The sequence below is a fragment of the Solea solea genome, chromosome 7 (genome assembly GCF_958295425.1).
Source record: "Solea solea chromosome 7, fSolSol10.1, whole genome shotgun sequence".
Taxonomy (NCBI): Eukaryota; Metazoa; Chordata; class Actinopteri; order Pleuronectiformes; family Soleidae; genus Solea; species Solea solea.
The window spans coordinates 25,746,364-25,770,606 of record NC_081140.1 but is presented as its reverse complement, the minus strand read 5'-3'; the positions used below and the strand labels follow the sequence as shown (position 1 = coordinate 25,770,606).

The 24,243-nt window shown below is 45.2% G+C and overlaps 1 protein-coding gene across 5 annotated transcripts in view; it reads left to right on the top strand.

Annotated features, from left to right (window-relative positions):
* robo1 (roundabout, axon guidance receptor, homolog 1 (Drosophila)) overlaps positions 1-24,243 on the top strand; it is a 289,424-nt gene that overhangs the window by 142,770 nt on the left and 122,411 nt on the right. For all 5 annotated transcript variants that reach the window (XM_058634726.1, XM_058634722.1, XM_058634721.1 and 2 more), the window contains one exon: positions 11,946-12,272. In XM_058634726.1, coding sequence (XP_058490709.1) covers positions 11,946-12,272 — 327 coding nt within the window. The remainder of the gene's footprint in view (positions 1-11,945; positions 12,273-24,243) is intronic.

Sequence of the window (24,243 nt, the reverse complement as noted above, 5' to 3'; positions counted from 1 at the left end):
CCATGTATTTTTTTGGCTGAATTTTTAAGGGAGAAGATGGAAATCGATGGAATTCAGCATTAGTGGAAAATGGAGTGCGGGTGTTTTTAAAAAAAGGCAGTTGGTGAGAGGGATATTTCCTCCCTTTTGCATTTGTCACCACAGCTGTCTTACACGGCCCTGAGTGAGTCGCCTCCCATCCCCCGCTCCTTCCAACTCGGCTAGAAAGAGTGTTTTTATTCGAATGTCGATTCAGTCGGACGCGCTTTGCTGTCAGGCGCGTTAAAAAGAAGTGACAAATGATGATGTTTGTTTGGAACATGGAACGGGGACAGTTGGAGTCAGGACACACCGTGTACCTGGACGGTTGTGTTGTGTTCTGAAGAGAGGACGTGTGGTAAGTGGGTGCTGGAACGCAGACAGGCCACTGAGCTGTTGTCTACAGAAGGAAATTTCATTTTAATGCCAGACTGGGCACAGTCACTCCTCTGTGGACGTCTAGAAAAAGGCTCCTTGGCAGACGTTGCCCATTCATTAATTTTGACCAAATATTTACTGTGCATCACATGCCTTGCCTTACAACCCGCTTTCATTTTTCCAGGCCAGGTTTTGAACAGTTTGGGGCAATTTGTGTTCCATTTGGCTGGAGTCGGGCCATGCCCCGCTCAGTGCTGCTGAGCCTGGGCCCCGGCCACACGAGGAACTGGCTCCACTGAGTCTTAACCTACATGGTGCGTCTGGGAGCCACATTACACTCTAATAATACCTTGTATCCACAGCCGCGGGCTACAACTACTTTTTCATTTAAAAACAGCGTTTGTTTGAGATTAAAGAAAAAAAACCCGATTTGCCCAAAAATGACCGTTAAGGTGCGCGGGGCGCGTTTATGCTAGTGTAACCAAAACAGCTTAGTTTGAGAGATTAATACCAACGATTAACTGCAGATAGATAGATAGATAGATAGATAGATAGATAGATAGATAGATCACTTGCTAGCTAGTGATAGATAAATAGATAGATTGATAGCTTGCTAGCTTGCTAGCTAGCTAGCTAGATAACCCGAACCCACAGACAGACAGACAGATAGACAGATAGATAGATAGATAGATAGACAGATAGATAGGTAGATAGATCACTCGCTAGCTATTGATAGAGAGCTTACTAGCTAGTGATAGATAAATAGATAGATTGATAGCTTGCTAGCTAGCTAGCTAGATAACCCTAACCCACAGACAGACAGAGAAACAGATAGATAGATAGATAGATAGATAGATAGATAGTTAAAAACACACACCGAGGAATGAAATCATGTTTCCACAACCAGGTTTGGAAAAGGTTTGGACACAAAAACAAAGCAAGTTTAAAAATGCACATTTTTAAAAAAAAAGACAACGCCTGGACTTAGAAAGTGTAATCTGGTGCTAAAATAGACTTTTCACCAGGTCGAGAGAACGTACCCTTTTAACTTAAAGGCCATCAGAGAAGAAATGTTCCTGCACTCTGTTGTAGCCCCCGCCCGAATGCTGTAACTGAAATTACCTTTCAACACCCAGCTGTCTGAGATTGGCTGAACATTCAGAATAGCCTACATAAGCGGTTAAGGTCAGCGGCTGTGCTTTTGGGGACTGTAACTTAACACCGGTCCAACAGTCGGCTGGTATCAGCCGCTGCCATCAGCCGCTGCCATCAAGTAAATAACATTTAAAAAGCATTAGGTGCTTTTTTGGCTGCGCCTGCTCCAGTTCACTTTGGCATGTCTTCAGAGTTGTACTTTTTCTTGGCTCCGAGCCCAAATGTCATACTCACTGTGCCAGCCGAGTGTGCTGCTCCTTCCTCCTCCTCCTCCATAGCCAGACTTCCATCTCCTCTTTGCCACCTATGGTCAGTCACAGGAACCTCTCACCACAACACAGAGTGACCTTGGGAGGCGCAGACCACAGTAGCTCATTGTCTAGGACGCGGAACTGAGGAGACAGCAGATTCTTTTGAATCGAATTAACCCTCATATACAACAACCTTGTCAGTGAAATCATAATACTCTCTGTGGAATAGAGGTAAAACTTGCATTTTACCATGTTTAACATTAGCTACTGGAGCAGTAAGTCAGACCATAGTCTGCCTTAATCCAACAAACCAAAAAAACAAAAAATTCCAGTAAACTAAAGATAAATCCGGCTCCTACCGTGACATTTTTACGAGGTATCTCACGTGTTAGATTTGACTACTTTCCACTATATAAAGTTGTCATTCTCACTCCTCCCGGCGTCCAAATTAAACCTCGCAAAGCTCTCGACGACGTGTTTGTGTTTTTAAAATGCCAAACAAATTGCTCTGCTGAAACCCCATTTATTGATCTCTCGAGGATTTTCAAGCCTCGTGCAGAAAGTCAGCAGTGAGATTCTTGATGTCCCCTGTTGGGAAATAAATGTAGCAGCGTATTCAATTATCCCTGCCTCTGCTATCCTGCTGCTGTGGGCCACTTTGATGTATATCGTTGCCATTGCACCGGTCAAACCTCATTAAAACCTGCCCATAGTGGAAAACAAAAACAAGAAGTAATTGCCCACTCTTGCTCCTCCCTTGCGTTTCTTTTCTATAATCTTCCCTCAGAATGCTTCTGCCTCTACAGGAGCGTGTGTTTGAGGCTGGCATCTGGGCTCCATATTAATTACAGCTCCTCTCCTGGTTTCTCCCGCTCTGCAGAAGGAATGGCATCCTTGACTCTGCTGTTTTGAGCTCTTTCATTAGGAAATATGCGTCGCGGTTTTCTTCCGCTGTGAATGCGTGGGGGTCAACTTCTGTTTTGGGAGTCGCACACAAACACGCGCGCTGCAGATGGATTGACGGACATATGCGAGACAGACACACCGACTCCCCTGCTTACTGATCTGCCTGATCTCCGGAGCCAATTTGACAGGCAGCTCCTTTAACAAGCATCCCAGTCTTTTCCACCACAGATTTCCCTCTTTGTGTGAGTGAATGGAAGAAAAGAGTCAGGACTGCATTTATCCTGCAGAAATGAATTCTGCCCTCGTGGCCTTCTGCAGAGTTTGACAGCTTTTATTTGTGTTTAATGACGCTCGCTGGAGCAGCTCGGCATCAGACGGCGCTACAACTCATCCACAATTGTGTCCCCTGGGTTTCTGATGGGGGGGTGGAGAAAAAAAATCATTATTGTATAGAATGTACTCATGTTTTTCACAGTGGTTATGCGGTTAATGGCGGTGCGAGTTTACTACGGATGTTTAAATTATGCACGTTAGGTTGTTAATATAAATGAAAATGGAGATACTGCATCTCCCGCGTTAACGACAGATGCTACAAAGGCCTCCTTGTTGTCCTCCGTTGACTTATGAGGTGTTTCATGAGCATCAACACTCCTTTATCGGACTCTCAATCACGCCTGGTGTCTTCCAAATGTATCAGGCCTGTTTGGTGAGAAGCCTGGAGCAGGAGCAGGAGCAGGAGCGGGTATACTGCTCCTATTGTCTCGGCTCCAGATGGGGGGCCCTCAGAGCAGGATGGGAGTCAGCCTCCCAGAGGAGCACTACGCTGTGCTGTCTCACTCCCAGCCTGGTGTGCATTGCCAGGGGAGAGTCACGGATGTGTTTCCCAGCTGACATGACCATGAGCTGGTGCTCCAGGACTAAAAACCCTGCTGGTTCCTGTCCTGATGAGCCGGTATGATTAAGCCAGAGCCTGGAGCTTAGTGTTGATAAAACATTGCAAAGGAGGAAGGAGAGTCGCTTGTTTATGGAATCATGAGTATATTTGTCACCTCTGTATTACAAAAGCAGCAGCAGATTATTAAAGGAGCTAAATGTCCGGTGTGTAACATCCACTTCCCATTAAAATGTTGGTATTAGTGTTTACTTCCTTAAAATTTTAAATTAGATGCTTTTTCATACCCTTAAATTATGCCTTTAATACAGTATGAATGCTACATTAGGCAAGGGCTTTAACAATGTGTTTGCCAACACAAACAAGTCAAAAGAGAATGGTAACAATAACTCATTAAACACTTAAAAACCAGACGACGCATGAGACCATTGTTAAATCTGCAACCTGTCAAACCTTGAAACAGAAGAACGTGTGCAGTGTACCTAATAATATGGCCAGAGATTGTATTTTGCCGAACATAATACCGCGCGTTGACAGTCTGGCAGAGACTCCATTGTTGTTTACTTTCTCTCATCACTTCCTTAATCCATCACAGTGTCTTAGCCTTAATAATAATAACAAAGGAGCTCTGTGTCATGTTTGCCTCATGGTCCTCAGGAGCCACATTTCACACAACTATCAATGGCAGCTTTGTAATCATGTGTGAGTGCCAAGTTTCTATAACAACAAATACACAAAAACACACCTGGGTAGAGCTGAGTCGCTGACGTCGGTAGGTGGGTAGGTAGGTAGGTAGGTAGGTAGGTAGGTAGGTTGGTTGTTGGTTGTTGGTTGGTTAGGCAGGTGTGTCGTAGGTGGGTGGATTGGTAGGTAAGTAGGTCTGTAGTTAGGTAGATAGGTAGGTAGGGAGGTAGGTGGTTAGGTAGGTAAGTAGGTAGGTGGGTAGTAGGTGGATGCATTGGTAGGTAGGTAGTTAGTTAAGTAGCTGAATGGTTAGGGAGGTAGGTAGGTAGGTTGTTGGTTGGTTAGGCAGGTGTGTAGTAGGTGGGTGGATTGGTAGGTAGGTAGGTGGTTGGTTGGTTAGGTAGGTAAGTAGGTCGGTCGGTAGATAGGTAGGTAGGTAGGTGAGTGGTTGGGTAGGTAGGTAGGTGGTTGGTTAGGTAGGTGGGTTGGTTGTTGGTTGGTTAGGCAGGTGTGTAGTAGGTGGGTGGATTGGTAGGTAAGTAGGTTGGTTGGTCGGTAGAGAGGTAGGTGGTTGGTTAGGTAGGTAGGTTGGTTGTTGGTTGGTTAGGCAGGTGTGTAGTAGGTGGGTGGATTGGTAGGTAAGTAGGTCGGTCGGTCGGTGTGTAGTTAGGTAGGGAGGTAGATGAGTAGGGGTTAGGGTTAGGTAGGTCTACCTAGGTAGGCAATCTATCCATCACTAGCTAGCTATTTGTCAGTGGGGGTGTAGTTAGGTAGGTGGGTAGGTCATTAATCTCTTTGTGGAAATGTTAGTATCCAGTAGTTTACATATAAATGACCACACACCAACAAATACATCATTAAAACTAAAAGCTGCAGTGTAGAGACTTGTAGGTTTACCGTGATCAAAAAGCTCCAATTATTATTATTATTTTTTTATTTATTTATTGGAAAAATATTGATATTTGTTCTCAAGTGCTGCTGCTGTAGTATTAGTGAGGTAACATAAGCCTCCTCTGTTTGGTAAACGGAGACAAAGAGTTGAGGAAAGAAGGAGGCCATAAAGATATCCATCATCCCCCTCCATCACCCCACCTCTGGGTCCGCGTACACACACACACACACACAGGACTCTAATCCTGCCTCTTAGGAGTGTAAACGATAGCCTTGTGTAACATTAAAACAGGTCTGATCTGATGCAACTGGCAAAGTCATTCATGTGGCACATTCCAGGGTGGGATCCTGATGCCGAAACGGTAAAAGATTCAGTTTCACTTTCCTGTTAATGTCATCTGATCAGTTGGAGGAGAGTGCCTTGGCTTTTCAGTTTCCTCCTCTCTCTGCTTCTCCCTCTTATCTTTTCTCTCCCCCCCCCCTCTCTCCCTCTCTCCCTCTCTGTGTGTGTTATCATCTCCGATTCAACCCAAAAGGCTGCCTTTTCTTTTCCTTTCAGTCGGCCTGGTCCTGTCCTGAGCAGGCGTGGCTCCAGTCTCCGCCTGGCTTCCCCCGAGGGACACGCCCTCTGCTCTTATCTCGGCCATAAATCCCTCTAAAGACCCCTAATCACAGATTAATGGGGCTGTAGATGGGGAGTGCCCCACTGTGCTTAGCCTTTCTTATCGCAGATCCATATTCCATATCTGATACGGGGCTGTGATTATGGGGCTCAAGCACCAGCAACACTTCTCAGTATTAGCATCTGTTTTGATAAGATGCTGTGACCTTGAATTTAAATGAACAATTCACCTCGGTTTCGCTCACATTTTGGCAGATTATCCCGTGTTTTATGGCAAGGAGTTTGACTTAATGCTAGATACTGATAAAAGCAACCAATGCTGATATTATATGATTTATCTTTTGTGACATATTATTAACATCAAAGTATATCAATTGGTGTGAGTATGTAACCGACAATCCACAAGATATCCCAGAATATAAGCAATTTAAATAAAGCAGAGCAACAAATATAAGTGCTATTCTTAAGTATAAGTATATATTTTACATACTGGCTCTTATTTTCATTGTTTCATAGACACAATAAATCTCTCAAATTATGCTTTCTTTCTCTTTTTATGATTTATTTTTGTTTAATATTCTAATAGCTCAACCCAAACTATGTTTGTTGTTTTTATTACTCATCTTATTTCTTCTTAAATAACACCACACAGGTCATGTGATCACTGCACCATGGCAAACAAGTGCACCCTTTACTCATATTCTGGTCACATGACATTGTCCGCCTTTACAGCCTGAGCTTAGTAAAGCTTTTATGTGATATTGTGTGTTTTTTTTGTATAACAGCCACTGTTTTGGACCAGAATAAACTAGTAATCCAGAATATTGCATAGGCTCATCTCTATTTAGGTTCAATCCCATCTCACCCCGAGACCACTTAGCCCTACTCCACCATTTTGTGTGTTCACGTGTAGTTATAGTGCGTCCTGGGGGAAATAGCGTTGGTTTACAAGCTGTGGAGCTACGATAACCACAAAAAAATGGTAAACTATACCATAAACTGGTCCTCAAAAGACACTGAAGACATCATCCGACATGTCTCCTCAGTACATAATAGTCCACACTAGAGATTACATGATGATGTGTCACGTTTCCGAGTGTTCGGGGGTCAAAAATGAGAAATGACACATGCATTGTGAAGTGAAGACATTACCCATTGTCCTCTAGCCTCAGTGGAGCGGTCTGACATTAGATCTAAAGTGTCTCACTGTCCCGGTCTCCTGTGGTTTCTCTGGGCTAAAGGGCAGGAGCTTGGCTCCCTTTCCTCTCCCTCGCACTCGGCCAAGACCAAAGCTGAGGAAAGAGGTCAGGTTAATCCCTGGACTGGAACTTATTAACACACAGTTTTTGTTTTCTTACTTTTCTCAATCCCGATTATTTTGTCCGTCGCAATATGGAGTAAGTCAGCAAAGGCGAGTGATTAGTAATAAAAATGTGAGCCACATGACGCGGCCTGTGGGCGTACATGGGCTTCTAATTGCAGAGGGCAAACGTGCTGTGTTTGAGGGATGACCCCTGCTCTGGCAACGCTCTGGCCGCGTCTGGCTTTTCTCTTGTCCTGAGGCTGCTCAGAGTCGAAGTCGTAGTTTCAGGGTCGTCTTCTTCTTCTTCTGTGTTTCCAGTCTGAGAAGTTCAATCAATCACTTCTTCACACACACACATATTCTTTGAAGCTCCACAAAGCGCTCTTGCAGTTCATACTCTGGTGAATTATACTGACAGTTGTGCGTCTTTTTTCTTTTCTTTCTGAAGAGACAATTTGATAGAAATCCACATTATTACAGTGCAATCGGACGCAATATAATCCACATTCTCTACAATCCATCACGGTTTACGACTGAAAATAATTCACCACGCGCAGGTTCACCGTGAAGGACATGAATCATTCCATAACTTACCTACCTTTTCCTCATTTCATAATAAATGTTTCAGGTGAATCATTTTAATTTGAGAAATAAGGTAATGAGGGAGTGAGATGCAAGGAAAACGTGCGGCACATTTCCCACCATACAGTTCCAGCTCAATTTTTTGCTTTTTTTTAGTACCTGCTCCGCCGAGGTTCCAAGCGTGCTGAGCAGGCACTAAAATGTGACATCGACAGACTGCCGGCCACCGATTGGTCAGAGAGTGTCGTCACTGGAAGAGTCATGAGCGCGACGTCCGACACAAGAATCAAACCAAACTGTAGATAAAGTTAAAAAGACCTAAAGATCGTGAAAACATGCGTTAATCTCCAACATTTAGCAAAGGAAATTACTCAAATCTCATTATTTAACAGAGGAGTCTGGTGAAGTCTTTTTATTCATGGATTGGCCTCCATATCAATGTAGACTGTATAATCTACTCCCAATTTGTACTTCTAACACAAAGACACATTTTATACTATAGTACACAATAATCCTGCAAGGACGGGTCGTGTTCTAAAGTCTGTAGATTACAACTGTTCAGACTAAAGGATGTTCTTCTTCACATCAAATCCAAATGTCGCCCCGAGACGCGGATGAATCAATACCAAGCAGGTAGTCGTAATGCTAATCTACAGTGTTTGCGTGATTTGACCTCGGCTTCTCCGGGAACCACCACAAATCTCACGGTCGTGCCCCCATCTGTCTGCAATACCTCCCCCCCCCCCCCCCCCGGAGGTATTGATGATCTCTGCGAGCACATGCGGGTCAGCGTCTGGGTCTGGACCCTTGTGGTCACTGGTTGTTGCTTTCGGGGGGGCTCTCCCGGTTTGTTGTTCATGACCGAGATTGGTTTTAGTGGACGAGAGAGAGAGTGAGAGCGAGAGAATTGTAGGGTTTTTTTAATTACCTCCTCAGCGAGCAAAGCCTCCCTCAAGCGTAGTTTAACTTTGTGTAGATGTTTGTGTGTGTGAGTGAGTCAGGGGAAGGAAGAGAAAAAGAAAAGAAACACATATTGCTCCAGCATGGAAGAGGGTGAAGGGAGAAGGAGAAGTTTGCGCCTGCGGCGCCAATCGATCAGATCCTTGCAGTAGAAGTCCCTGCTTCCCTTTGGTGAAGCTGTGTATGGCATGAGCTCATCTCACATTCTCTGTCTGCAAGCAACGAGAGGGAGAAGGGAGGGCGGGAGGCGAGGGGAGGGGGGGAGAGGAGAGGAGAGGGGGATAGAAAGTAGGAGGCGAGGGTGGTTGAAAGCAAGGGAAGGGCAACGCTTTGAAATAAAGGGAGAGTAAGACATCGCCGAGCAGAGCGAGAAAGAGATTCTGATCTTCTGGGTTTATAATCTCTCTATAATCTTGTTTTAGAGGGAAGTTGTCCGTCCTTTGAAGTCATGAACCTGTAGATGATGCGGGACAAGAATGTTTCTTCAATGGATTCAGGCAATGATGAATTGATGAATATGTATCTGCCAGCACGTTCTCACTGCCGTCCTCGTTACATGGTGATTCAAACCCACCGTGCTTTGCAGCTTGGGCGATAAATTCAGATTATAGACGTCATCTTTCAAATCTGATTCAATTCCAATTGATTCCAGGTCAGATTTGACGCTTCACATTCATAACGACAAGGGTCTTCGTCGGACCTTAATGCGAACGCGACCGCGCTGTCAAACGTCGTGCAGCGCACACAGCGATACTTCACATCAGAAAGAGTCATGTGTCTGAGGTCAGTAAGGTCAGAGGTCAGCACAGCAAAAAGCTGCATGGAAACAGATTTTTATCTGATCTTGGACCACATAAATCAGATATTCGTGTATATAATTCCCGCCTGGTAATCTGAAGGCAATTCTGGATTATATGTGATTTGCAGGCGTGAGGCTGGTAATCTGAATGCAGTCAGTGTAATCACGTTCAGTGAAAGGAAGAAGAAGAAGAAGAAAAACCAGCCGCTGATCAAACACAGCGCTGCCTGCTGCACAGTGGGGCTGCGTCTAAATAGTTAATGGTTCCCCCCATAAAACCCCAAACTTCTTCGTCTTAAATTAGAGAGGAACTATCTAAATCAGGAAGGGAATGTCTTCAAAGTCCTCTTTAATAAAACATGTGCGTGTGCCGCGTCTGGTGAAGGGAGTGAAGTGTGAGCTCGGCTCCTTCAGGATGCCCTGGCTCAAGGTTCAGGCCTCATCGAGACACATTGGCAAAAAAAAAACCCGAAACGGATCCAGGTTACAAACGGGAGTTAATTACTCTGCGTCTGTCTCTCCCGTCTGTTTGTGTCTTTCTCACAAGAGATGCTTTAATCTCTACTCGTGCGTTTTTTCGGCATATAGGAGTAAGACAGTTTTGAGATCTCTCCGCAACTTAATCCTGAATAAATTATGAAGCGTCAATTTATTTGCTTTCGTGTAATTGCTTCAAATAAAGAAGCAGGTTTTTTTTAAATCTATTGCAATACATGTGCAACACCACATTAGCAGGTTATAATAGCAGAACATGGAATATATTACCAATAATATTACCATTATCCACTTTATATCTCCTATATGAGGTCTATTATGATGCCCAAAAATCTAAATCTCTCAACATTAATTGCCTTTTTTGTTTAAAAAAAAAAAAAAAAAATATCTGCAAATCCTTTGTCATGAACCAGGATTAATTTAAAATAATAATAAAAAAGAAGACCCTTGATCATGATGTCCTTCATTGGACCAAGACATTAATTATATTCCATTGACCGCGCTACATATTTGTGTTGAAGTTATTAATCTTTCCACAGAGCTGTCACTTATTATGCTGACTTTTCCATGTGGCGACCAGAGGAAGATGCTTCCTCAGCAGCAGCAGATTCCTGGGCTAACAGAGGGATGGGATGGCGGGATGGTGGGGTGATGGGATGGTGGGATGGTGGGATGATGGGGTGATGGGATGGGTGTGAGCAGGGCACTGAAACAAGGCGGGGTGGCAAGTTCACGGAATGCGGGGCGAATTAATTGCAGGCCTGTGCCTCCAATTAGAGCCGACTCTAGACTTTTTAATTGGTGCTGAATGAGCTCCGAAGGCCTGCGCTCTGAAATATGGCAAGGAGGGAATAAATCACTCCCTCCTTCTCTCTGTCTCGCTCTCTCTTTCTCTGTCTCACTCACACACACACACACACACACATGCTATTGTGTGCATAGGAACACAATGCCACCCCAACCACCAAGTCCCACCCTTCAGGAATTAACAACAGGAAGCTAATTTGCATGTAAAGCAGGCTTGATAGCCACAGCTGACTAGTCAGGGAGCAATAATAATGACCCCCCCCCCACACACACACACGACTGCTGTATTTTCTCCGAAATGTAATCAAGCTCCAGTTCCTAAGATAAGCACTGTGTCTATATCCTATCTTTAATCTCTTCATTTCCTTCTTACCTTTAAGGTGTGTCACATTCTTGTTTACTCTGACTTCTTTTTTTTCTTTGCTCTTTCATCTGAAAAATGACAGAGTTGAAAAGCAGCAGAAGCAGCAGCAGCAGCAGCAGCAGCGTGGGGCTCTGCTAAAGGAGCTGTTACTCTTAATTAAAGGCTGACGCCTCCACGCTCAGATTGCTAGTTTATTCCGTCCAATACTTATGTGCTTCACCTGTTATTGTATGGTAACGACTACGTGCCACTGCTTCTGAACATCTTAGCAAGATAATCCACTTTTTTTTTTTTTGTCAAAATCCAACCTCTTGCAGCCGCCTGGCTTTTTTAGGACTATATATGCAGTGTTTGCGCTTCAGTTGTGGTCTAAATTGCATCACTTCCATGGCGCGGGTTCAAAACAAGGCTGCAGAACTGACAGGCTTAATCAACGTTGGTTGAACTCATTTGGCGATGTTTTTTTTTAGGTAATGGGCTTTTGTTTATGTTGAAAAATCATGCGTTAAATCGTATTTTCTGCACGTAAAAAAACCCAAATAAAAATACCAAATAAAAATACCACAGTATTTTATGTGCCGCGACTTAAATGTCAATAACTGATGAACATGTGCATAAATGTAGGCTGAGCTGAAGATGTGAGTGGAGGCACAATAACAGCAGCTGCAGCGGCTTTACTGTCTGGAAAAATGATCTGTGTGAGGCATTTCAACGATGCCAACCCCGAGCTGCTATTCATTTACAGTAGTTGCCTTTAAAGCTGTCACATCGGATGAGACAAGTGAGGGGGATGACATTCCCTGCAGAACGTTCATGTTCCTTTTGTTTTCCTTCTCAGGATCCCGTCTGCGCCAAGAGGACACCCCGCCCCGGATTGTGGAGCACCCCTCTGACCTGATTGTATCCAAAGGGGAGCCGGCCACCCTCAACTGTAAAGCAGAGGGACGGCCGACCCCGACAGTGGAGTGGTACAAGGACGGAGAGCGCGTGGAGACGGACAGAGATGACTCGCGCTCTCACCGCATGCTGCTGCCCAGCGGCTCGCTTTTCTTCTTGCGCATTGTCCACGGACGGCGGAGCAAACCGGACGAGGGCTCCTACGTCTGCGTCGCCCGCAACTACCTGGGCGAGGCGGTGAGCCACAACGCCTCGCTGGAAGTAGCCAGTAAGTGCAGCATGCCTCTTCCGTGTTTCTTCCTCCGGCCTCGAGCGTGGGTGTGAATGGAGGAGTTTGGGTTGAGATGCCGATGAATAGCCGGCTCCAGTTTCTTCCACAGTTTCTGTGCTGAATGTGCTCATTGAGTTGGATAATCTCTCAGGAGATGGGCAGGATGTGTTTGGCCCAGCGGGCTCTGCGAGCCTGCAGAGCCTTGGGGGAGAAGTGGCCTGATCACTCCGGGGTGAGTGCTCTTCTAAAGGGCCCTTGGTAGGTGGTCAGGAGCGACAATGAAAACAAAGGCCTTTATGTTTTGGCCTTGCATCTGCTTTTTGTCAAAGAGATAGCCGTAAAGTGACGGTTTCCACTGGAAAAAGCAGTGCAGTCATCGCATCTGTGTTCAGTCATCATTTAACTAAATGTCCTATTTCATCATCTGCTGCACTTGTGCAATGACAGGAAGTAGGTTTGAAGCATTCCTCTGGTCCTCGAGTAGACTCTGAGATGTGTTAGCACGGAGAGGATCTGGCAGTCGGCAGGTATGCAGTGTAGGAAGAGTAAACATCCCTTCTTTTCCCTGTGAGTGGTGATCTGTGTTGACAAATTTGTTCCCATGATGCTTTAAGAGCTGCTCTCATTGGTGAGGTCAGCTCTTCAGATATATTATCTCTTTACTCTCTTGCCCGGCTGAGGAGGAAGAGCTCAGATATCACTGCTCCTCTAGTGTGCCCAGAGGCTGTCACCAACAGCTCACTGTAATCTAATCAAGATGGGGAGGAAAGACTGTGTGTTACTTGCATTTGTCACCTCTTTGGGACGTTTTCTCGCAGAAACACTGACCTTGTCAGGACCAGTAGTTACCCGTGGAGACCAAAACCAGGGAGAACCTCATTTCTGAGGAACGGGTGAAGTTTAGAGCTAAGATTTGGATTGTGTTCAACTGTCCGACCTGACTGAGGGAGCGTTTGTGTGTATACAGCGGCAGCACAAGTGGAAACAAGCGTCTTTCACTCCGTCATACGTCAGTGTTGTGCACAGTCAGCACAGAAGGTCCGCATGGGCACGAGAGAAAATGTGGAAGTGCTTGTGTTTGATCGTGTAGATCACACGGATCTCACGGCGCTGCTCGTCTGTGGAGACACAGATGGAGAGAAAGTCTAACCCAGACCTAATGGTCCTTAATATGAGGGGATGGTAGCATGGCTGCCCGCTGTGTGTTTTCACTTTAAAACCAGAGTGGGATCTTTGTAGTGTCCACATGAATTATCTCTTCTTCTTCTTCCCCCCGATTCTGTTTTTTTTCCACACTTTCTGCCCTAAATGTCCATTAATCGAGTCCTCGCATCCCATCATGGGTCCAACAGAGTTGTTAGTGGATGTCGTCCTGATAGGAAGGTGATTTTTTGACATTTTCTAGGGGGCGCTGTGGAGCCATTTTGCCACGCACAGCCCCGTGACCCACGTCCGACTTGGAGTTGTGCTTCTGTTGAAGAGCGGGCTCATTTCCGAGAGCGCTGGAGCATCCGTTGGCCGTCAGTACCCATTAGAAGTGACTGAATAAAAGAATATACTGGGTCAGAGTGTAAATAATAGTTTTCCCCTGTATTCGCCGACACGCCATATTTATTTCAGAGGTGAATTTTCTCCGTCCTTACAAAAACAAGACACTTGGCAGGACTTGTGAGGACCGGAGTTCAGAGCACCACTGGCTCGGTCTCAAGATTGGGGGCTGCTTTTTCTTTCTAAGGTTCAAACGGACCCATAATGACAAGCCACGGAGCTCCAGGCTTCTCTCTCCTCCTCGCTGAGCTGGTGTCTCTCGCTCCCTCCTCTGCAGCTCGTGCTTAACGATGTATAATTATGTTGTCGGAGCAACCGGGATGGAACCCTGCTGCAGAATAAAAAAAGGATCTCTTCACAAGGGAGTGGGAAGAAACTACAAGCCATAAATCTGACCCGTGAGCACATTGAGAAAGTTAGAAAGCAGTTTTGGATTCCTTCTTGTCATTAAAGATGCGTTTCATATCGAATTATGAGCCCGGCATTGTAAACGGGGTGTTTTTTACTCCGGAGGGAACCGCAGTTTTTGACTTTCCAACGAAACTCCACTTCAGGAAGTCGCGGTTGTAATCGTGTTTATTTTGCCGAGCTCTCCGTCGCTTACAGTTTTCACTTTTGAGAGCTAAAAACACAGCTTTTGGTGGAAATGTTCGTCTCAAAGTCTGGCTTTAGCAGTTCCCCCCCCCCCCCCCCTTATGCGCACCAGTGATTGTTAACATAATCCAAGTTTCAACAAGTCCTGTTTTGCCAAGCTAGGGAAGCCAACCCAGTTTGTTTGGTTTATCATTAACCACATGTACAGCACGGCCCACAATCTCTCTCTCTCTCTATCGCAGCCTCTTAAAGAGAAGTCTAAGCCAAAGCACTCACAGTGAATCATGTTTGCCTTGTGTGTGTGTGTGTGTTTTCAAATAAGTGGAACTATGGGATTAATTTACTCTTGAGTCTTGTTTTCTTTGTACACGAGGTGTAAAATAATGAACTTCCTTTATGCTTGACTGCTATTTGATAAATTGCTAATGGCCAAATGTTTAAGAAAGTCAAAATTGTAACGTTTTCAACCACCGTTAAGTAGCTAAGCTATGAAAATTAAAAAGTAACGCGATACAAATGGTTAAAATGATAACAATAATGGCCAAAACAATAGAAAACAAAGAAAATAATGATAAAATGTAAGGTTTATTTAGGACAGTGCCCTTTTGAAAACAATAACTTTCCCATTTCAGTGTTATTTAATGCGTTCCATGCATATGAATGAGCTGTGACATAACGCAACACTTCATTCTCTGAGATAAGTCACAGTACTCTGTACGAGAGCTTCTATGAATAGCTCTTTTTTTTTTTTTTTACCCTGGATGTGCCGATAGTAAAGTGAGGTAATGGACGGCACACGGCTCCACTTGAGCGGCCGATAACCTCAGGGCCGCTCGTCTAGTGGCCTGGCTGACTGCTCCGCGCTGACCGCACAGCGTTGGCTGCAGATCCTTCCACTCACAGAGAGGGACTCGTCTCTCCGGAGGCACCACCAACAACAACAGGAGCAAAGGCTTGAACCGGGTCCAGTGCATATTCTCTATCTCAATTCTGCCAAGTTTGACTCTTGACTCTAACTGGATTTGATGCTTCTGTGAAGTCTCCGTCACGGCGGGGGAGCCAGCTGGCTTCACACCGACTCTGATTAGTAGGGGGGGGTGGGGGGGTTTGTCGGATGTGTTGAGGGAGGCACGGTTAGATCCTGACAGATTCTGGGGGGGAGGCATTCTTTGAGGGTCATCTGCAGAGCGGGGGACAGTTGGCCGGCATGCGCCGCTCTGACGGCACAACCTCCACAGCGTCACCTCCCACTGATCGGATCCGTCGTCTGTCTCTGGTGCAGGAAATCCCTGGTACCACATCTGTTGGCTCTCAAAGACTTTGGGGGTCCTTAGTTGATCTACTCCCAAACTGAACCCCCCCCCCCCAACTCAACTCTTGACACATAACATCTGAGGGCCGGTACACACATTCAGGAGCCTTAAAATACTATTTTCTCCAAACGCCACCTTTGCATTTGCATGTATACAACCAATACGCAACTTTTTGGAAAACAATAACGTCATAGTCCGACCTCTTTCCTGCTCTTTCTCTTGCTTTTGCGCCCACTATCTCTATCTTTGTCATCTTCTTCTTGTGTTTGGTGTTTGTTCACGGCACGCAAGCGAGCAAGCTTTATCTGCATGCTCCACGTCCTCTACTCCGTTTTTGGTCTATATCTGAAACAGGTCTGGCATCTATGTTAGAGTCTTTAGAGTCATTTTGGGGACAGTACTGTGTTTATGGAAAACCTTTTAATGACAAAAAAAGGAAAATATCGAAGGGGGAAAGTAAAGTTTCCGTCTGGATGAGGCCCGAGTTTGCTCCCTCTCTGTCTTTTTCAAACTCTACACTACTTTTGTCAGTTGTGAAGAAGTTCGAAACATTAAAAGCGATAGAGATAAGTGAGGTGCAGCGGGCCGGTGGTAAAAAAAAAAACCAGGAGAGCTTAAACTCTGCAGAGTCGTCGGCGAGTTTGCTGGCGAGCCGCCCGCAGACTGGAGGCAGCGAGCGTGTAACTGCTCCGTGGCGCTTATTTGTCTCAGGGAGGTTCAGAGCAAATTGGCGAAAACGGCACAGCCAGGATCTGCTTCATGAGTCAACATGTAGCTGAGGCGTGGGCTCCACTCACACACACACACACACACACACACACACACACCACAGACTCTCCTCAGCCTCTGCTCTAATTTGTTTTTATGTCGGAACGCGGACCCTGTCCACAGTCCCAAGGCCCGGTGGTTTGTGTGGCTGTCAGTGAAAAGTCAAAGTGTGTTCAAAAAGTTATTTGCCTGCTGGCGATGGTCAAATGTCGTTAATCTTGGAATTACAGTACACGGGGAAACAACTTGTTGCGACTACTAATTACAATAATCCCAGCAGTTCAATGCGGACCAGATTGGATGCAGGAGAACCCGATTTTTGTCATGCATGTTGCGTGCACTCTGTTTGACCTCACATGCATTGTCCTTCAGGGCGTTTGCATAAATCAATGCTATGCATGTAATTAAAGCTGCAGTATCTCTTTTACCGCTGCTCGATAACAAATTGACCTTTTTTTAAGTACAGAACTCCTGTGACACACAGTGAGGTCCACATCGACCTTACTCCCAACTACCTCGGCATTTTAGAGCACCTGGAAGAGAGAATTCAAATAAAAATACACAGCTGGCTCAGGTTTCATTTGAAAAAGCAGGGACTTGAACTAACAGTGATTTATAGAGCCAGTTTCACCATTATTGTTTCTCGTTAGTCACTTGAAATACTGTAAGTTGTCTTAGTTTGGATGCAGATGACTTAAAAACAGTCCATTTTCCAAATAGCAGCATACGGTATTCAATGTTGGCATTCGTCAAAATCACAGGATCGGTTGAAAAATCCCTAAAAATATCATGAATGCTTGACCAAACGCAGGCTTTAAAGGGACGGTGTGTAGAATGTAGCAGCATTTATTGCTGAAGTTGCATTTTGCAGCTGAATATCTCTCACCTCATCCTTCCCTAGTGTGTTGGAGAGAAAATGTATGTTTAGTTTGTCCACCGTGGGCTACCATAAAATGTAAAATTCAATATAAAAATGCTCATTCTGGAGTAATGGGGAAAAACAACAGCTCATACAATCAAGTAGGGCTGAAGCAATTTCTCGATTCATCGATTAATAGTAGTTTTGAGTGTTTTTTTAAAGAATTAAAATAGGTTTTCTGGTTTTTCACAATATCAAATGTGAATATTTTCTGGTTTCTTTGCTCCATGTAACATATAAATCATTATTGTGGGCAAAACGAGACATTTAGAAACATTATTTCCAGGTTTTTTTCAACAGTGCTGACATTATATGAGCCTGACGAGTAGTTGCAACCCTCCAACCAAGTGATTGTACACTTGGAAAATAAAGTTTGATCATTTTGTCGTCAATTTCTGCCAAATGAAAACAAATTTGACCTCAATTTCACACATTGGAGTGGAATTTTGTAAAACGATGCTGTTATTTTGAAGATAATAAGGTTGCGATGTCATATGGAATGAAAGACGTGGTACGGATGAAGCCCTGAGACCTGGACTGCATGCCACGCTTGTTAGTGACCTCGTGTCTTTGACCCTATATCGACGGAAATATGCATAAGAGACAACGCGGCGCATAACGAGCCCAAAGCGCGCTTGTCATTCCTGCAGTGCCAGCAGTCTGGAGTGAGAGGAAAAGAGGATGCTAATGTCTCTTTCACTCATGTAAAAAAATCTGTCAAATGTCACACGGATTTTTGGGATTTATTCAGAGCACGCTTTTCTTTCACACACACACACACACACAGAACCAAAACTGCTGGCTCGATACGAGGCCAAGCGGTGAAATCGCTCACCAAGGGAATGAGCGCTGCAGCAGTGGAGAGGAGCCAGAGCAGCGCTTTTTTACACACTTTGTGGTGTTTTACAGTGAACACTGGCACGGCGCCTGAAGAGAACACACTTTCTGCTGAAGGATGAAGAACGTAGCATGAACGGATTGGTTTTTGTGTGAAAATACAAACGATTGGGGAGAAGGAGGAGGAGGAACCGGAGCAAGGCGAGGCCTCCTGTGTTTTGGGGAATGTGTGTGTGAATGTCAGTCTGTCAGCATGTGTACACGCTGGTCGGGTGAATCATGTCACGAGAGTTGTGTGAAGGAGTCTGTACACGAGTTAAAGAGGCAGGTGTACAGACATGGCCAGAGGAGTCTGCACAGAGACCCATCCATCACTCACTGCTCCCCGGTCGGTCTCTGAGGAAGACGAGGGAGACGCGCGCTCAAAAACTGCACCTCCATCCCCTCTCTTTTTTTCTGTCTATGTACTTTTGAGGAACAAGAGAAAGACGGTTGAAAACAAAGCTGAGCAACCCGTAGGACTCTTTCAGACGAGTGATTCACTGCGGCTTCCACTTTGTCTCTTTATCTTCGTGTGTTATCAGTTTGTCACCAGTGGAATTTACTGGAGGAGGAAATTGCACCATAAAACAATAAATGCAACCTGGGTAAATAAGGTGCTTTTTTTGTTTTTAATGACAACTTAAATACCTTTCAGTACAGGTGGAGCCTGAGTTGTCGTCTCTTTACCGTGATTAATCGATTTTCCTGTTTGATCCCTGTCTCTGGTATAAAAATAGAGAATGAAACACATCGGCACACAGCTGCTCCACACAACGACTTCCGCTTCCCCCCCGCGTACATGCGTTAATTTAGGAAATAGCTCATCTCTGTTAGCATGGACAGCCCACTTTAAGCACTTTCCTCTGTTTCTGTGTAGGTTTTTAGATGGAGTTCATCCATTCACACATGACATAGCCCAGATATCTGCACAGCTTCCTTTTCTGGCTGTCTGGGACCTTCACACCCCCTTTTTTTCTCCTTCTTGTCACTATAGTGACTGCTTTTTCAGCTCTGTGTAATCCTTGGCTCCGGCTGCAGTGCAGAACACATGGGCAGGATGCTCGCTGTGTTCCAGGATAGTGAAGTATGATATTAACAACATGAAGTGGCAGTCTGGAGGAGATAAGATACAGTATGTGAGCTCTTGAGTTCAGTCGGTCCTTTATCTGGAGGACCACTAATAGAAGAGGACTTTTATTTCCTCTCTTCTTAAAAGTCCAGTCTGTATATACTACTATCTATATACTACTTCATAAGTATGTTTGTATAACAGCTTTTTAAAATTTTTATAGCCTTGGAATAAACCTTTTATGTGAAGCTAGCCAGAACACGTAGTACACGTGTGTGCGTCACATTTTAATGTTGAAACTTGCCAAACAAGTGAAGTATAATGGCTGGAGAATGAGGGAACGTATAAGTTGTGAAAGTTTACAAGTGTTTACGTACCTTCTGGTATGCAGAGGCCTTGCATATGTTACTCTAGGGTTAGCAATTGTGTGCTATGTCGTCTGGCTAGTTTGTCCATTCCAGCTGCCGTAGAAACACAAAGGCATAAGATGGCGGCCGTTGACTTAAGTCCCCATAAAAGGTTTATCTCGAGGCTACGAACGCGACAGGATTTGTTAATTCAAGTTATTACATACATGTGGAAGCTCCCTCAGCTAATTCAGGCTAGCTTTCAGGCTAACTTGGATCTGCTAAACTGTGTTTAGGTTTAGGTTTCCCTGGCGTTAGCTGTTTGTTTGCCGGGAGTGAAGCTAACGTTGTCACGTCGGGCTAACTCAGGCGGTGTCTTGTTAGCTAGGACGTTAAACCCCGGATTCTCCCGCTATATAACGAGCAGTGTGGTATAAACCCCACTTTGTTTGTGTTTATGTTTAAGAGTGTGTCTTTTAGGCATTTTCCCATGTTTCTTTGTGTTTGCCTGTGATCCATGTTTGATAAATGTGTGTGTGTGTGAGAACCAGATGAATGTACGCCGCTGACTCTAATCTCCACTTCTTCTGCGGAGACCCTGGCATTACTCTTGCTGTGAGGTGTAATCTCCTCTCAGGCCTGAGCCTCTCCTGTGGCTGGAGAGACCGCGCCCGATATCTGGTCATATGACGAGGCGTTCTGCACTGAGGACATGCTCTGGTTATTAAACCCAGGTTAAGCCTTTACTTGAAACCTTCTATCATGCGCCCCGATCCGAGACGATGGAGTTAGGGAGGATTAAGAGGTCGGGAGACGGGAACTTCAGGGATTTTCTGCCAACGTTTGGCCAAAGTTAGAAAAATGTGCTCATGGGGGCACGGTCAGTTAAAATGAGTTGAGCCTGCACAGACCTTCTCATGACTGACTCACTGACTCAACCCCCCCCTCCGTATCTTCACTGTTTACGTCCAGGAGACGGAGCACACCCCCATTTCACAGCCTGTTGGTACTTTTTCAGGTACGCTCTAACTTTAACGCTGAGAGCCGACATCTAACTGTAAAAGTACAAAACAAGAGCAGTGAACTGTCAGGCACATGCTCGACAAATTTGGACCCAAAATACGAATGAGTTTCAGGTGATATTTTAGTCCTAACATGGTTATGAGTAGAAGAAAAGAACTCTTTTCAGGTTGTAGATTCGTAGGTTTTGCCGAAGCGGAGTATTAATGAACTGATAACTCAGGAAACAGTGTGTTCTCATGCTATATCCGCCTTTATTTAATATATCTTCCCTTTAAAGAGGCCATCTCTGCTGTTCATTTGTTCCCCCCGTTGCTGCGTCAGTGTTGCTGTCTCCTGTGAATTGATAGATGGGGAAGGTTGAGGCAGAAGCGAGACAGAGGCTGTATTTCTAAGACATCTATGAGCGTTGTAGCATGTTACTGAGCCTGGAGCGTGACTGGCAGGAAGAGCTGGTGAGGTAAGCAGTCGACCCAAACACTGATAATGATCTGTCTCCTGCTATCTGACTGCAAATGACATGCAGTCTGCTTGTTGCTGACTGCGGATGCTCGCCCTGCCATCAGTCACTGACAAATGCAAAGGGTGGTGGTGGTGGTGGTGGGGGGGGGGGGGGGGTGTCTATGATGGCATGCAATTGTCATCTAATTGTCCTTGGTTGCCGTGGAAGCTAATCTGATCATTAATGCAACAATTGGGAGAAGACGTGTGTCTTGAAATAGAGGCGGCAGCGAGTGAGCGTTGTTATGCTCATTATCGCGCTTGTGTAGTTCTTCCCGAAAGCTCTCTTCTGTTATCCCGACCAAAAGCACGCAGCGTTTGTTTTGTAAGCCGCGGATATTCGGCGTACGAGGTCTCGCGTTACAGATAACTTCATTACGACAGTGTTATTGTACTAATGACGAGGCGGGGGGGGGGGGAAGAATGGATGTGCAAGAACAGCCAGGGCGTCTCCGTGTACAGTTAAATACGACGCTACAAAGCTTTTTACAGAACACAGTAACACAACATAAGCTTGTGGCTAGCTTTATGCTAACGTCGTCAGGCTGAAATGGCAGTATTTTGGATTTTGCTTCCGTTTTTGTTGTTCTTTTCTTTAATGTAGTCCGTCTCAACTCATACTTCCAATAGTTATTTGACTCCCAATCACATTATCGCGTTGTGCTGGTCTGAAGTCGAGAACTTCGAAATAGCATAATTTCAGGCATACAAATATGTCAGAGTAACGTCTAGTAAAGTGTGGTTTTAGTCAGACCAACACAATCATTTCTGTAAACACAAGAACCGAGTATGAATTTCATATTTGGAAGCACTTGGAAGCACAAAATGTAGTTTACACACCTCGGGCTGGACTACATGTGCGGTGAACATAATTATCCTCCCTTGTGGAGTCTATGTAAACACACACAATAGTCTAATTAGGACCGAGAGGAGAAGGGTAGCATGAGTGGAGCGGTGAATGGAACAGATACACCCTCACCTCCTCTTTTGTGCCTGCTTGACCTTTTCCAAACAGGGTGTGGCAAGGACACAAAAGGATCTCCATGTAACCATATACTGCAGAGCGCTGGATAAAAGACAGACAGGGGGACGTCATGTGTAAAAGGAGAAAAAGTGGAGAGGGCCCATTCAAAATTCAAACAGTAGCCAGTGTCGCTGTGGGTACGTTTGAAATAGCTGACATCTGACGCAGTGAGGCCCGGTATTGTGTGACCGTAGTGCTGCTGTTATAAGCTCCGGGGTGACATTTCCATTCTCCCGTCCAGACCCCCATCCCTCTCTCCCTCTCTCCCTCTCTCCCTTTCTCCGCCTCACTCTCGTATCAGATTCTAATCTGTCAGTCGGTGCCTCAGCTCCATTTAGACGATTGGCTCCAATCTGATGGATGGGATAGTAAGTCCTTCAGTCACCGGGTTGCACTGCCACTTTTTCCCAAGGGTTAATAAAGATTCAGCGTGTTAACAGTTCGGGGTTTAGTGGCAGGAATTGAATATAGTAGCCCTTAAGTGTATTGTGTAAGGGGTTTTTTTTGCATCTAAGAAGAAGCCTTTCAGATGTATTTATAGGGTTCAGGTGATATCATACTCAGTATTAATTACTAGCCAGGATCACTGGATCGGATATCGGGAAAACGAAATTATTTCAAATCTGAAATGATACACAAACCCTATCTATGACTTGAGTGCTTCAATAAGCACAGACAGCACGCCGTAAGAAGAGATGTCATGTGACCAGGACATGCGTGAGCGCAGTTGGAGGATTATGTTTTTTTTAATTTCTGGTTGTGGCTTCCTGATGAATGCATCAGCACAGATTTAAGCTGTTTGTTGGTATCAGTATTGAGACATCTCCAGTACTTGATGAGAGGGCCTTGCCCGACCTGAACAGACGTGTATTTGGCGCAATTGAAGTGGAAATTTACTCTACAATTGAACTGCTTCACCCTCATAAACCCGATGCATGAATCAACAAAGAAAGAGGAACAACAGAGCGAGTTCTGACTCTCTGAAGATGTAAAAGTGTTTTCTGGAACGTGAAGGCCACCGTAGTTCCATGATGTTTCCAAGCATTGTTACTTTGGACCTCAGAAAAAAACACTTTGCTTTCCTCACAAGCACCGCGCCAATAATCATGGCGTGGCTGCAAATGATCTAAGGACATAGCCTCATTGCGTCCAGTCTTGTTTTTCCCCCGCCAATGGGATTAGGGGAGAGTGCCGACTCTGCAGGTGGAGCGGTAAGTTAATTTACCCCACTGTTTGGAGCCATAATAGCTTATTGATTGCCTGACAGAAATGCAAGAGGCAGCGCGGAAGGGCACAGAGAGGAGAGAGAATAAGTTAATCATCGCTCACCATGTTGCCCCGATTTAATCACATTACCCAAGGTTCACCACTGCCATGTAAATTCACTTTCAACCTCGGAGGAGTTTGAGCGACTGCTCCGAGGAGGAAGGGGCCGCGCTGATTTCATGAAACCCGACCCCAGCTGTGGTCTTCTCGGTGTCGGACCAGGACTCCCTGCCATGCTCAGTCCGTCTCAGTCCTCCAGGACTCCGCCTTACCTTCCCAGGGGCCTCGCCCCTTAATTCATGCTAAGCCATTGGGGTAATTTTAGCAGCGCTGCCCAGCGGTGACCTCCATCTGCTATAGTGCTGCTCAGACATCGGTCTGGTTTCTACGATACAGACCATAACATTCATTTCTTCCATTAGTCTTTCTAGGCTGTGGAGTGTGTGTGTGTGTGTGTGTGGGAGTGTGTTACTGGTCCATTAGCAGTGTCATCAGGTACATATTCTCACTTTGGCCTGTTACCTGGAAACTACATATGGTGCTCTAATTTGACCGAGAGAAGGCCTCCCTATATTGTGGGCTCCGTTCAGACCTGTCATTGTGCTGTTTACTGTGATCTACATGAGCACATGGACTCTCGCAGGCCTGAGTGAGTTTGTTGAGTCGTGGTTATGCTAGTGGCCCTGAAAAAATGAATGCATGTTGTAGCGCTGTACTCGA